General features: G+C 41.8%; 1 protein-coding gene across 50 annotated transcripts in view; it reads left to right on the forward strand.

The window, feature by feature from the left end:
• The window catches only part of CELF2 (CUGBP Elav-like family member 2), a 547,347-nt gene that overhangs the window by 433,513 nt on the left and 98,997 nt on the right, over positions 1–14,837 (forward strand). For all 50 annotated transcript variants that reach the window (XM_085511895.1, XM_085511900.1, XM_032441981.2 and 47 more), the window contains one exon: positions 9,447–9,529. In XM_085511895.1, the coding sequence (XP_085368021.1) occupies positions 9,447–9,529 (83 nt within the window). The remainder of the gene's footprint in view (positions 1–9,446; positions 9,530–14,837) is intronic.

Below are 14,837 nucleotides of genomic sequence, written 5' to 3' on the forward strand. Positions count from 1 at the left end.
TTAAAAAAGGAAGACATCTCAATTTTTCATACCCACCTTTTTGAGCATCTATGCCCTGAACCCTGTTTCTGTACTATATCCTGAAACACATCTGGCAGATAAACAGACCTAGGAGTTCACTTGTACAATGGCTGGGGATGTGGTAATTCATTTCAAAACCAGTAATTTTAAATCAATAATTGTTACTTAGAGAAGGCAAAAAGGAAACAGTGATCATCTTCTGGCAGAAAAGAGTAAGGATTAATATAAGAAAAAGAGAATGTGAATTGAAGATTAAGGAGAATTAATGTGAGAATATGAAGGAGAGCATAAAAGAAGCGGTAAAGGGGAAATGAAGACAAGGCAGCATAGGAAATAAGTGATTATTTGTGTTGTAGTTTCATGTAGATGTTTGCCCAAAAATTCAAAATGTCTTTGTGATACAGTGTACATGCATAATGACATACTTTGTTTAGAATGATTTCCAGTCAGAACAAAAAATATTGCTTGTTTCTCCTACATATATTATTTTCTATACTGTACCAGTACAATGACCACCCAAGAGAGAACCATCACATAACTGGCGACTGGAATGCTCTCTCCTCAACCTTTCCTTTTGCTGTACTACTTTCACAATAATTTTCTTTCCAAAAGCTGTGACAAACAGTTCTGTTGTTTGTTTTTTTTTTTACAAGCAGTTTTTATTGAAAGCAGTATTTTTAGATGCTTAAGATCCCAATTAATCTCTGCCTCCAAGATGCAGAAGTACGAACAGACCAAATGAGAACTGGAGAAGAGGTACTGAGCAATGGCTCTGATTTTCTGACCACTGTTGGTGGAGAACCTTCTTCCTTCTGGTAGAGCACAAGAAATGTCTCTCCAAGGGATATGCACTGAATGAGTGCTTGGAGGGGTGGCAAGGAATGAATGGCCCCAGCCAGAATGGTGGCATTTCCAGCACCAGCAGGCAGGGGCGCACACCTAATGTGTGGGTATGGTATGACTGCTCACAGATATCTCCACAGCACCTTCAGAGTTTACAAGTTTTGAATCTGGTAGAGTCAGTCCAGAGGAAGACAAAAGAGGATGCTCAGAGAGCTGGAGCAATGCTCTCATGAAGACTAGCTGAGAGAGCTGGCATTGCTCAACCTAGAGAAACATCCAGGGAGACATTATAGTGGCTTTCCAGTATTTAAAGGGTGCCTGCAAGAAAGATGAGAAGAGACTCTTTATTAGGGAATGCAATGATAGGACAAGGAAAATTTGTTTTAAAGTAAAAGTGGATTTGGATTAGATATTAGTTAGAAATTCTTTACTCAGAGAATGGTGAGGCACTGGCACAGACTGCCCAAAGAAGTTCTGGATACCCCATCCCTGAAGGTGTTCCAGGTCAGGTTGGATAGTGCTTTAGGTAACATGGTCTAGGGATGATGTCCTTGCCCATGGCAGGGTGTTGGAAGTAGGTGATCTTTCAGGTCCCTTCCAACCCAAACCATTCTATGATTCATTGGCTTGCAAGCACAGACCATTACAATTCACATCTCAGCATGCCATGATGGGTTCTTTAAGGACAGATTAGGTAGTAATGGCATGAAGTTGCCTTGATGCTGTAAACCTGATTTGTATGCATTTATTTACCCTGCCACAAAGTATGTAATCTTATTCTGAACCTGCATTTTTTCCTGACTTTTATAATCATCTACTGCAAATTTTGAACAAGCATTCCCAAGTTACAGATGTGGAAGTTGGCCCCATCCTTCAAAAGGAAACCAGAGAGTCCCAGTGTGCCATACCAACATGCTGGCTGCTCATTTCCTGGTCATTATGCAGGCAGTGTGAGAGCTCAGCTGTCATTGTCCTTTATGAAAAATGAACACTGAAATTCTTCCGATAGTTTTATAGCTATTAGACATTTAAAACTGTTTAATATAAGTGGTTTATTTTGGAGAGCAAGAAAAGCAGATTCTGGCAATTTTGCCTGTGATATCTCTTCTATCTGTGTCTCACTTTAGTCAAGATTTACATAATAATGGGCAGGGAAGTGTTGTGGCACACAAACCAGTGCATATTAGTTCTTAGTTGCTTTCCCAAAAGGCTTGAAAATGCAGCAGATTTAATCTAGGTCAAAAAAAAAAAAAAAAAAAAAGGAAAAGAAAAAGAAAAAGAAAAAAAAATGCCACTTCCATTTCGTAGGCAGAGGACATTTATAGAGAGCATTTGTATTCACAAGGGTGTGGGAATGACAGAGTGTGACTCCTCCAAAAGAGCTCCCCGGTGCAGCTGAAGGCTGACAGCAAACTAGGACTTGTGGCCAATTAACAGAAAGGCCGTCATAACTTGCAAGGCACAGGGAGAAAAAATTGAGCTCCATGGGATCATTTTTCACTGGCCATTTACAGGGCTTTTCCAGGCCGGCAGCGTTTGTGCTATAATGCAACAGGGGTGGTTTGGGGCACACTGGGGCTGCTCTGTAGCCTCCCTGGATGTTATAGGCAGACAAAAAATAGGGCATAGAGTGGAATTTGGCACATCCCATTTGTGAATCCTTCTGGTGTATGAGCCCCTGCCTACCTGCAGCTAATGCATTAATATTAGAAGTGGCATTGCTCTAATATGTGCTGTCATTAGAGTGGCGTTTCAGGTTCCTGGCTGGTGACAGGATTGGTAATAAAGTTTCCATCAGGGTGCCAATTATATCAAACTATTAGCAAACCTGAGCTAATTGGGAGGCGGCATCGTTAAAGGTTGATTTCTGCAGCGTATGGCAATTCTATCAGGGATTGCTTCAGGAGTGAATCATTGCCATCATGCTCAAGTGATTCCACATACAATAGAGCAAGAGGTGTGAGTAGGAATCAAAAATGCCTTAGCTACCTAATTTTTCTTTTCAGCAGAATTGCAGAAACCACTGGATTTTTGTTTCTGGAATGGCTTTTTGTCGTGAATGTCTGTATTTCCTATTCAGCCAGCCCCAGTTTTTCTCCATTTCTGTACAGAACCGCCAAACCAAAATCTCCAAGGTTGGAAACGCCTCTCCTAAGATTAGAATGGTGTCTTTCCCTCAGGTTAACCTATTGCACTAAAATCTATAATAGAGAGCCAGACAGGGCTTCCATTGAATGCAGCAAAATTAATGAATGTGAGATGCTCACTGCCCAACGGCACCTTAGCTCCTGCAGCAGTAGGTCTTCACAGTGCCTTTGGTGCAAGAGGGTTTTTGATGTCTTCATTGCCTTTTGGAAAAGGATGGTGTAGGTCGTGGTGTGTTTGGTTGCAAATCATTCCATTTAGGCAGCTGTTTGTGATTTACAGAGCACTTCTTTCAGTATTGGGAACAGCTGGAATGCAAGAGACCCTTTAGAAATGCAGCCCTGTTAAATCATGGGTGTAATGTTTAGATTTTGATAGTGGAAGATTGAATGTGAAAATCAGGAGAGGAACATTTGGAGGGGGTGAAAGAAAGCAAAAGAAATCCTCCTTAACCTAAAGTAGCTTGAATAGTGCAGCATAGACAAAAAGCTACTGTCCCAATTGAGATTCCAAGTTTGTATGAAGCCAGCACCTGTTCTGCCTGCAAATGCACACACAAAAGTGAGCTTCATTCACAGAAAGAAAGAAACATAGCGGGACTTCATTCATTTAGCCTTCCAGGGCCTTCAGTCCCTTGATCTGTCAGCCCCTTAGAATTCAAACACAACCTTTAAAGGAATTTTCAATTCACAACATGATGACTTTGTTGATGTCCTGAATGTGAATGTATTTTGAATTGAATTTGTCTACCAGGATTCCATTACTTGCTAAAAGAATACAGAGTTCAATCATCAGATAATCATTATAGCTGTTTTGAAGTGTTTATTTTATTAGTCTAGAAGGTAAAGCAAATTTCATACTTTTAAGTTGTTGCAGGCTTTGCAGACGCACTGATAAGCTCTTGTATTGCTATACCCTATGGTTAGGGTTCAGATACTGGCAGCAGGTGATAATACGCACAACACAGCAGAGATCCAAACTGACAAATTTTGTCAGTTGAAAACTACAAAACCTCATAAATCATGCTGAAGAATATCAAGGTTTTTTTAACCTACTTTTTTTTTTTTCTTTTTTAACTCTCAAAAGTTTAATTTCTAGGAAATTGCAGCACATTTTTTCTTAAAGCAAATCAAAAGCACAGAGCACTGCATACGATGATGGCTTTTAATCCCCATCCGCATCTGAGCGTTATTTTGTCCTATGGATTCACATGGATAATTGCTGGTAACTTTAAACTAGGACCCGTTTATTTGTACTGGAAGCTGTGAGGAGCGTTTTCACACTCAAAGCAAGATGGAGGTTGCCGTATTCATTCAAGCATAAAATCCTGGCTGAGGGATTAAGCCTCTTACACAGATTTCAGTGCCGTTAAAAGCTGACACGGAGCACATCCACCACATCTCCAGGCAGAGGAGAGCTTCCTTTTGTTCACTGCTCAAAATTAAGGATGTAAACAGCTCTCATGGAGTAATTAGTCTGTGCTTGAATTGGGAGAAAGAGATAAAAATACCGGTGTGGCTGAGCTCCTAGCGGTGTCTGTGCTGGAGCTTGCAGCCTAACAAAGGGGAGAGACTCTGTTAGGGAGTGCAGTGATGTAGGACAAGGCACAGTGTCTTTAAATTAAAAGAGGGTAGATTTAGATTAGATATTAGCAAAAAAAATAAAATTCTTTATAATGGTGGAAATGAGGTACTAGAACAGGTTGCCCAGAGAGGTTATGGATACCCTATCCCTGTAAGTGTTCAAGGCCAGATTGAGTAGGGATTTGGGCAACCTGACCTGGTAGAACATGACCCTGTGTGTGACAGGAGCTTGGGACCAGATAGTCTTTGAGGTCTAAAACCTTCCCAAATCATCCTGTGATTCTCTGAAGGCACCAGTACAGCTTTGCATGTCCACAATGATGGGTGAATGGAGATGTGTGTTTCACCAGTGCTTAATTCAGTGACAGAAGTCCCAACTGCAGGAGGTCACCTGCAGTTCTTTGAAAGAATTGCCTTGTTCATCAGTGGAATTTCTGAATTGTAGAACCACAGAATCATTAAGGCTGGAATAGAACTCTTAAGTTCATCTACTCCAGCCATTCACAGCTTCATTGCCCTTCTCTGAACACAATCCAGGGCCTTGATGTCTTTCTTGCAGTGAGGGACCCAAAACTGAGCACAGTATTTGAGGTGCGGCCTCGCCAGCACACAGAACAAAGGGACGACCCACCTCCCAGCTTGTGCTGGCTGCACTATATCTGATATAAGCCAGGATGCCATCGGTCTTCTTTGCTACCTCAGCACACTGCTGGCTCATGTTCAGCCAGCTGCTGACCAGTACCCCCAGATCCTTTTTCTCCATGCAACTTTCCAGCCACTCTACCCCAAGCCAGTAGTGCTGCATGGGACTGAAGTTTACTGGTGAAAGCTCTGCAGTATGTCACAATTACACAGCATGCACAAACGTCTTCCAGAAACCCAGTTTTTCTGTCAACAAATAGTGACACATATGGATGTGGTGTAGTGAGAGTCCTTGCCATTTTCTTTCTTTTCTCCACACCTGATTTCTAAACAGTTGTGTTAGTGAAGCTAGGGCTGCACGATCCCCATGCAATCTGTTGCTGCCATCTTTGACAGTGACTCAAGCAAAACTGTTTCCAGCCATGAGTGAGGCTGTTTACCCCTGTCTTTGTCTTGCTAAACAGGTTCCTGTTAAAAAAAGTAAAAATAAAAAGTCTCCACCTCTGGTGTTAATTGGTGCCTTTGGCAGACTGAGCAGGGGCTTGTGAATTGGATGTGTCATGGAAAATTGAATGTGTCAACTCTCTCCCAGTGGCTGGGGACCTCAAGGTCTTTTACTGGCACTAAATTTCCTTTAGGGAAAAAGAAGAAAAAGAAAAACAGAAAAAAAAAAAGAGAAAACATACTGAGACGAGATCTTTTTCCTTTTTTCTAATGAGGTGTTGAAGTTGAGCATTATGGTGTACATAGCACTGTGTTTTATCAGCAGAAGAATTGAGAAGCAGGGCTGTTGTCTACCATCATTTTTCGGACCCCCCACCTCTATCAGAAGCTGCCTGGCACTGGGTGGCAGCTTTTGTTCAATCTATTCAAGCATCTGGCAGGATAGCCATGGAGTTGTTGCCAATGTCCTTAAGGAACTGTAGGGATCTGCATGATTCATTCACTATCATTTCTAGGTACAGAGCAAAGATGTTGTGTGACGAAGTAAATACAGTTCCAGCCCAAGTATAACCAGCATTACAAAAGCAGAGATTTGCTGCTTTGGCAGTACAGGCTGTCAGCATGAATTCCTGTTCCTTCAGTCAAGAAGATTCTAGCTCACGTGGAGTTAAATCAGAGTTAAACTGAGCTGATTGAGACTAGACAGAACCATGTCCACAAACCAATTCACCTCATAAGCCATCCTAAGCAGGAGCAGAGAAGGTTATCACTGTCAGGTTTTGAGGTATGTGGATGGCAGAGAAGTTTAGCTAGGGTTCAAGCTGCTGTTACATTTGCTGGTGATGAAGCCACAATTATGTGTGCAGGGGCCCGCAGAGAGGAGGGTTCAGTTTGGTCTTTTTCTTTTCTCTTAGGAATATACTTTTTAATTTCCAGTGGTGTCATTGATTTGTCTCTGGCAATATTGCATTTTCTTATGGAAAACAGAGAAAAGTCCTAGTTGCCCTTCAGCAGGGGCTACTAACTACCAGTCAGACAGCACACATTAGCCCTGTTTTTTTACACAGCAGTACTCCCTTCTGGTATTTCTGCAGAAACAGCTGAATTTGGTACTTTCTCCTATGGCACGTGATCCTCAGCCAAAGGGATTTTACACTTGAGGCATCTTCAAAGCTGTTGTTGGAGCTGCAGTAGTGTGTGTACCGTGGCAGCAAGCACCTCCATAGGCTGAGCTGCAGCATTTCCTTTGGGACTGTGTGCATGTTCGCCTTTCATCTTCTAGGTTTTCATATTTTCTTTTTTCATCCATCCACCCCAACCTTGTTGTCAGAAAGCTTCAGAATCGAGTGTCCACAATTGGTGTCCATGCTCTCCCCAAAGCATGGCAAACTGTTTTCCTGTGGCTGTGTAATATGGTACAAGCAAAATGAGCACAGGTAGCGATTTTATCCGTGTGCGTTTTCAGATGTTTCAATCTGTGAACCTAGAGGCACCGTCTTTGTCATGGGCTGATAACCCACTGGAAGCATCTGCATGTTTCCCAACATGCTGCTGTTTGCTCCAAGTCTTCATTCAGAGATATTTTTCTGTCCTGCACTATTACCTCCCAAAACTGATTATATGAAGGGTATTTCACCACATATTCATCTTTCAGCTACAGTTCTTTCAAGTAGTGCCAAGAACGATAAACCCAAAGATATCAAACTTCTTAGCAGAATAAACCCAAGAGCTCAGAGCCAAAATGAAACTCTTCAGACCCATAGTAAGGACATTGCAATTCCAAGGTCATGTCCACTACTTGATATTTTTTTCCTTGAAATCGTCTCTCCTGTTAAAAAGCTTTATATTAAAGAGCTAATAAACCAAGTGGAGAGAAAATAGTAGAAGACAGAGACTTTGGAGACAGTTGGCAGGACAGAAACACATTACACACTTGTGTCAAACTTGTGCGATTAAACATCACAAACTGATTTGTTTCACATTTTAATTTTTGAGTCCAATAATCACAATTTGCAGAGTTTACCGGTGGAATAAGAAGCTTTAGAAGTCTTCACAGGAAGCACAAAACCTGCAGGCTCTGTCTGTCTGTAATAGTCATCCCTGCCAAACAATGATCAGTGAAATAATTATCAAGCCTTCTCTTTCATGAACTGTGAACTTTTAAGGAAACTATTGGTATTATGGGAAGTGTTTCTCCCAGCTGTGTTAAGTCAGCATTACCTGCCTGCCCATGTATTACATTGCTTGCAAGTGCTTTTCTGTTACGGATAAACTCTCTGCATTCCAGCTGGGAATACATTATTACCTTTGCTTGTTATGAAGGTAATGGTCGTCACTGGCCCTGCTGCAAAGCCAGAGGGAGCATTCACAGTGCAGTACACAGCTTGAGCCAAACAAGAGGCAGCAGAGGGGGAAATCTGGATTCAGTTTTTCCTTCCAAGGTGTGGGGTGAGCCTCCTCCACACAGACAGACACTTGCTAGCTGTGTTCTGCTGCACGCACATTCTCCTTGGTGCCCTTTGCTGTTATGGCAGTGCTTAGAGGCAGAAAAAAAAGCTGGCATAGCAGGAGTGACATGGTATTTCATGTTGGTAAGCATCAGGGAGTCAGCGCAAGCAAAGGAGAAAGTGTTGCACCTGTGTCATTATCTGAGGGAGCAGGGATGGTGGTGATGAGGCGAGAAAGCCGCACTTTCTGTTTGGTTTTGGCATTTCCCTGCAGTTGCAGCACACGTCTGTCAGTGATTAATACAGTAGGGTTGTTTGCTGGTTCATCAGTAAAATCGGCATCATTCTGTTTGATATGAAATAGGTTTTTACTTCAACAGCCACTCCTGCCTCCCAGCAGGTTTTCTCTGTCCCAGCACCAGGTGGGTCAACTGACTGCAGCTGCAGAGCTCCAAAGGAATTCGAGAATCACTTCTTAGCATAGAGGCTGCCCATGTCTATGGGAGAGGGGCTGCACTCAGCCCAACCTGTTTCGCTTACAGGGTCGCAGCAGAGTGGGTGCTAAGTGAGAATTCACCTTGTTTTATTCACTGAAGTGCACCAGGGATGATTTCAGGGTGGTTTCCCTCCTGCAGCCCTGAGCTTTGCACTCTGTGACAGTGACAGGGCCCAAGGGAACAGCATGGAGCTGTCAGGGGAGGGGCAGGGGGTGTTATGGAAGGGTCTACACCAGAGGGTTGTGGGCATGGAAGAGCCTGCCCAGGGCAGTGGGCATGGCCCCGAGCTGCTTGAGTTCAAAGGGTGTTTGGCCAATGCTCTCACATACTGGGTTTGGATTTGGAGTGGTCCTGTGTGGAGCCAGGAATTTGACTTCATGATTCTTAGCTCCTTGCTTATAGGTAAGGCAAACCCTCTAAATAAGGTCCTTCTTGAACCTGATTTTCTGCCTGGGATGTAACAATGAATGCCTGCTGGTTTGAGCTTGCCTTGTTGTTCATATTCAAAGCATAATGGGGAGCCTACAGAAAAATATAACCTTATTTACACCGTACAAAGCCAATTGGATTTTAGTTAACTTAATTTCTAAGTGATTACAGTTCGCTAACAATGTAGGTGTGCTATAGATGCAATGCACAGGGGGTGACTTTTTATTTTAAACCATGCAAGCTTTCTTTTATTCATGTCATTCAGGCAGCCTCGTGATAATTCACATTTCCAGCTTTCATAATGTGTTGTTCAACCACTGTTTTTTCTGCCTCCCTATTGTACTCTCACAAATCATACTCACTAATTTCTGAAAGCTTTTCATTTCTCTCTATAGGTTGTTGTTTCGTAACATTTTATACAAGAAAAGCTGCTCTTGAGGCACAGAATGCACTGCACAATATTAAAACTTTACCTGGGGTGAGTACATTTACTTTTTGATCCTAAGTATTTTGTTGCCAGAAAATAACCCTTTTGCTTGAGATGCTGATTAAGTGGCCCACGTGACCTTGGGCAAACCTGATGTCCTTACAGAATCACAGAATTACCCGGGTTGGAAGGGACCTCAAGGATCATGTAGTTCCAACCCCCCTGCCTAGCAGGGCCATCAAACATACACCTTTACTAGATCAGGTTGCCCAGGGCCCCGTCCAACCTGGCCTTGAACACCTCCAAGGACGGGGCATCCACAACCTCACTGGGCAACCTGTTCCAGGACCTAACCACTCTTACAGAAGTCCTGTCCTGTAACAGTGCCAGTCCTGTAGCAATGGCATTATCTCTAAAGACAGTTGCTGTTCTGTAGAAAGTCCCTTGGCTGGAAACACTGCTGATTCCTGCTGACTAGAGGCAGTTACTGAAGTGCAAGGTAGATCCAACTTTTTTTTTTTACAGGAGAAGGAGGGGGAGAAACATATGGCAGAAAAACACTGCACCACTGAGGATTCTAGATCCAAAAGGGAGAGGAGAGGAAAAGACAAAATACAGCCAATTTCATTAAATGCAGCCTTTGTACACATGGTTTCTAAGCAGCCAAGCGTATTAGCGTGGTGACTGCACATCAGGGGACCACAGAGCACAGTACCACATAGCTGCTTGCACATAGCCATCCCTGCCACCACCTCTGCTCAGCGCCCTATTCCTGCTCCTACATTGCACTGGTGGTTAAATCAATTGTGCTCGTGTTACTGAGCTAATCGTACAACCTGTATTGTATGTTATCCCATGGTAGTTCAGATGTGAGTTATAGGTTTCAAGAGAAGATTATCACTGGTAATTGCATGACTTAACTCTGAAGGCCTCTTGTTCTAATGTTTTCATTTGTTCTGCTGTTTGCAACCAAATACTTTGGGGACCAGAATGGAAGAGTATAAAGAGTGGGGATATATTCCCCCTTGATGCATGGCAAATGTTCCAGTATATGCATAGAGTGTGTTGTTACAGACACAAGAACAAATTATACAGCACTGTATAAATAAATGGAATATTGTTTGGACTGGCAGTTATGATGGATGGTTATGGACTGATGGCCAATATCTTTTTGAGTTCATAGATGCCATATGTGAAATCAGACAACACGTGTTTGAAAACTTCATGTCTGGCTGGTCTACTTTATGCAGGTCCTGTTAGAACAGTCACCTCTTTTGTCATGGAAATGACCAGCATGGAGATGTTGGATAGTTACCCATGAGCCGTGCTAATTCACATAGGTAGAATGGAATTCTTTCATCATTTGGAAATGGAAATGGTGGAAGGAGTGAGAGGAAATCTGCAATGACCAGCTAGCTACAGGAGAATCTATGAAAAATTGTGCCACTTCAGATTTCAGTAAATTTTTCCAGGATTGATGTCAAGTCTCATAGTGGCAGGTTCAGCTTTTGAGGATGTACAGGATGATATGCTATCACTGGACAGAAAGAAAAGTGTTGAGGGACCTTCAGAGCTCCAGCTACATCACAGCATCCCTTGGCTCTGCAGCTCCAGTTGTTGGTTCCCATCCCTACTGCCAGAACATGATGAGCCCTTGGATGAATGCTCTCCAACATGCTTTCAGTTAAGCAGCTGTGCTGAGTGGGATGGGCACAACAATGGAGGGGGTCCTGAGCTGTTTCAGCATCTCTGAGTGTGTGGGCCCTACCCTGGAGCCCTATAGTTGATCTGTACATCACTCATTTCTGCAGCAGGGAAACTCCTTTTGCTTGCACCTCTCTTCTTCCTGAGCCCCAGAGCTGGCTGCTCCGTTTCGAAAGGTCTTGGATAAACCAGCAGGTGACTCAGAGGGGAAGCCTCTTTTCCTGACCTGCCCATGTACAAGTGGCAAAATGGACTCAGCGCTGCAGAGCTTCTTACTTCAACAGAGCAGCATTTTCTCCTCTTTATGGTGAAGGAGCATGCCACAGTTAAAGAGGTTGCTGCACCTTTATTCTTTTAAATAAAGACCAAAACTATAACATTTTTTTCCAATGAGGCCTCTGGCTCTTGGTCTTTTAAAATGTATCTTTTTCAAGCTGTTTTTTCATCTTGAATGTGAAGTAACAAACTTTAAGAAAGTGTGAAAATTACATTCCCATGACTCTGGGCTGATCTGATCCTGATGCTTCCTGAGATGTTAAGATTTTATTTTGAGAGGAGTTGTTACACCTAATACTTAAAGGCACATTTCTAATAAGGAGAAAAGCTCAAACAGTTCATCACACTAAAGAAAATTAACCATATATTAAATAACAGATTCCATATTTTGAATGTGCTATATGCTGACATTTAGCGTAAATTGCAATACTGTTATGATGCAGCAGTATATTCCCAAAACAACCTTGTTTATAATATATAATATATAGTATATAATAAAGTTGTGGCACTTCATTTGAACAGGATTCTCCTTCTATGAATTTTAGTGATTTCCATGCTGTTAGATCTGGCCCACTAAGCAGCTTTCCGTGAGCTAGCAGGGATTGGTAGTGGATAGCCTGTGTGTGAAACAGTCTCTTTCAGAGCAAATGGAAGCAATCATCTGTCAAGGCTACAAGGGATGAATTTGGATCAGGTTCATTTGGGCATCAGCTTGCTTCCAGTAAACAAGATGTACTGTGTAGGAGCTTCAGAACGGAGGTGTATTCAGAAACAAAACAATCTGTGCCTTCCACTTCTGCTGAAATACAACCATGCATCAGATAAGAAGCATCTCTGAACAACCCAGGATAAAAACGGAGTTACAGGCAGGTGGTTTGTTAGTTTCAGATACGGAATTATGGCAGACACAGAAGCAGGGGTGCAGCAGCTTGCCTGCATTTCATGTGTGCAAAGGTATCACTCATCCTGCTGCAAGGCTGCATGCACTGAACAATTGTGAGCGGCATGTTTCTGGTTTATCTCTTTGTTTCTGATATGCAGACTTCCTCCATGTTGCTCAGTAAGCAGGTTTAGCATGAGCACTTACAAAGCCAAAAAAGCATTTTTCTAGCATGAAACTGCCATGCTATCCCACTTCTGCACGTTCTGTTTAATTTGGGTGGGTGTTTGAGCAAAGTCTGCCATGCTCAGATTCTGTATCTACTTTCTGTGCGGACCTCATCCTTAACAGAGACATGAAAACACTTTATCTGCTCCTTTGAACTGCACCCTTTTAGTGGACATGAAGAAAACAAGACCAGACATAAATGATTAATGCAGAATCTTGGAAGAAAATATTGCAGGGTGCCTTGCTGTTTGATTACAAGCCTTGGAATTAGTCAACATTTCCATAATTCTAAACCAATATACACCTGTTTTCCCACTGTGATGTGAAGGCACAACTTAATTTAACAGAAACCCTGCTGTGCTAAATCTCTCATTAAATACCAAGCTAGTTCTGTAATTTAAAGTTGCAGCACCACTATTTTAACGGAATTGCCTTTGTATTATGAAATTAATAAGAAGTTAATGATGCACTTTGCTGTATTCTCTCAGCTTTGCTTTTTTTTTTTCACAGCAACAACAACAAAAAAGAAAGATAAAGAGGAAAAACGTGTCACCAGCTGACATCTCAAGGCTTTTCTTGTTTTAATCATTTTCCTGAGGATAAAATTCATTTAAAGGATTTTTTTTTTTCTAATTTTTAAAACTTTTGGCATAAGTGGGATCAAACATCTTCTTTTTACTCGTGATTATTATAATCTCTCTGTTAGACATAATATTCCTTGTCACACAAAGGAACTTTTATCTTTCCCCAAATATGTATTTAGATATCACTTGTCACAGTAGCACTGCTGCTAGGCAGAGAAAATGATGCACAGAGTTTGAGAAATGCAGGCATATTGATATATATGATACATATCAATGAAATAAGAACAATTCTCTTCTGTTTATTTGGCTTCACAAGTAGCTTTTATGTCTTGTAAATGAGCAAAATGAATTTCTAGATATGTCTTTTCAAATATAGCATGCAAGCACATAGCTCATACCCTGGCTCCGTAGGGATGCGGTTGGTATTATTCAAGTTACAGTCAGGTTCTTCCTGCATGAATGTCAGTGTGGATTCTATTTTAAAAGGCAGAGGAGAGAAAAGGGAAAACCTCAATATGAATACAGTAATTGAGATGAGACATAGAACCAAGGTCTTAACTAGTCTCATCTTCATTAAGAATCTCTTGGCTTTGCTGGAGATGCTTAGCTTCTATTCCCTAAACAAAATAATCCAGTGAATTCTTCCCATCTAAATTTATTCTGTACCTTTAGTTAGATGTAATAATCACAGTCCCCTCACGCATAAGCACACTAATATGCTGCTTTGTGAAAATTGGCTTTTATGCAGAGGCTGTATGCAGACACTGCTCTCAGCCATGTTGGCGGCACTGACATATTTTGGTTTAGTCTTTAACACGCATGCCAGTTAAAGAACAGAATCTACTCGATTTGGCTAACTAGTTCATTGAGTAGGATTTCATGGCAAGAGATAACATGGCAGGTGAGTAATGAGGACTGGTTTGGGTTCTTGAAGCCCAGCAGCTGAATAAATGGACCTTCTCATGCAGAAGCTATTTGAGATCAGGAATCAATTGGAATCATTTAGTAAAATCCTTTTGGTAAAATCTAGGCCTAAGTCTCTTCGTAGTCTGTTTTGCATTTAGAGTTAGATTCACCTGACATGACACGGATCATTTGTTGCCTCAGTACCTTTGCTTATATCCTCATAGGAGAAGTTATCACAAAAATAATTAACAGCCTGCGCTGATTAAGGTGTCAACACTCCTATGCATTTAACAGGCTAATGGTTTACGTGGTTCTTATTTCAAGTGGTTATACATATTCCAAGTAGCAGCAAGTCCATTGTATTGAAGTTGTAGCCGAAAATAGGGACATCAACTGCACCAATCGATTTAATTAAGAATGTAACAACAGAGAAATACAGTTTTAAGAAAGCTCTTTAAATTTTAACAGCAAGGTGGAGTTTGTAGGATATAACTGTCTTGTAAAATATTAATGGCCCCCTTTTTGCCAGATGTTGTCAAGGAAAAGATTTTCATTTTTAGCCGTGTAAGAATCACTACCAGCTTTATGAAATGTACTTTACGTGACAGGAAAACAGGACTGCCTTAGAGAAGGCTGTTCCTTAAGTGTTCTTAAAACCACAAGATAGCTTGGGTTGGAAGGAACCTTCAAGTCCTCTGCCATAGCCAGGGTTGCCATGCACTACATCAGATTAGATCCAACCTGGCCTTGAACACCTCCAGTGATGGGGCATCCACAGCTC

The sequence above is a fragment of the Coturnix japonica genome, chromosome 1 (genome assembly GCF_054131305.1).
Source record: "Coturnix japonica strain WE chromosome 1, WE-NBRP24, whole genome shotgun sequence".
NCBI classification, from domain to species: Eukaryota; Metazoa; Chordata; class Aves; order Galliformes; family Phasianidae; genus Coturnix; species Coturnix japonica.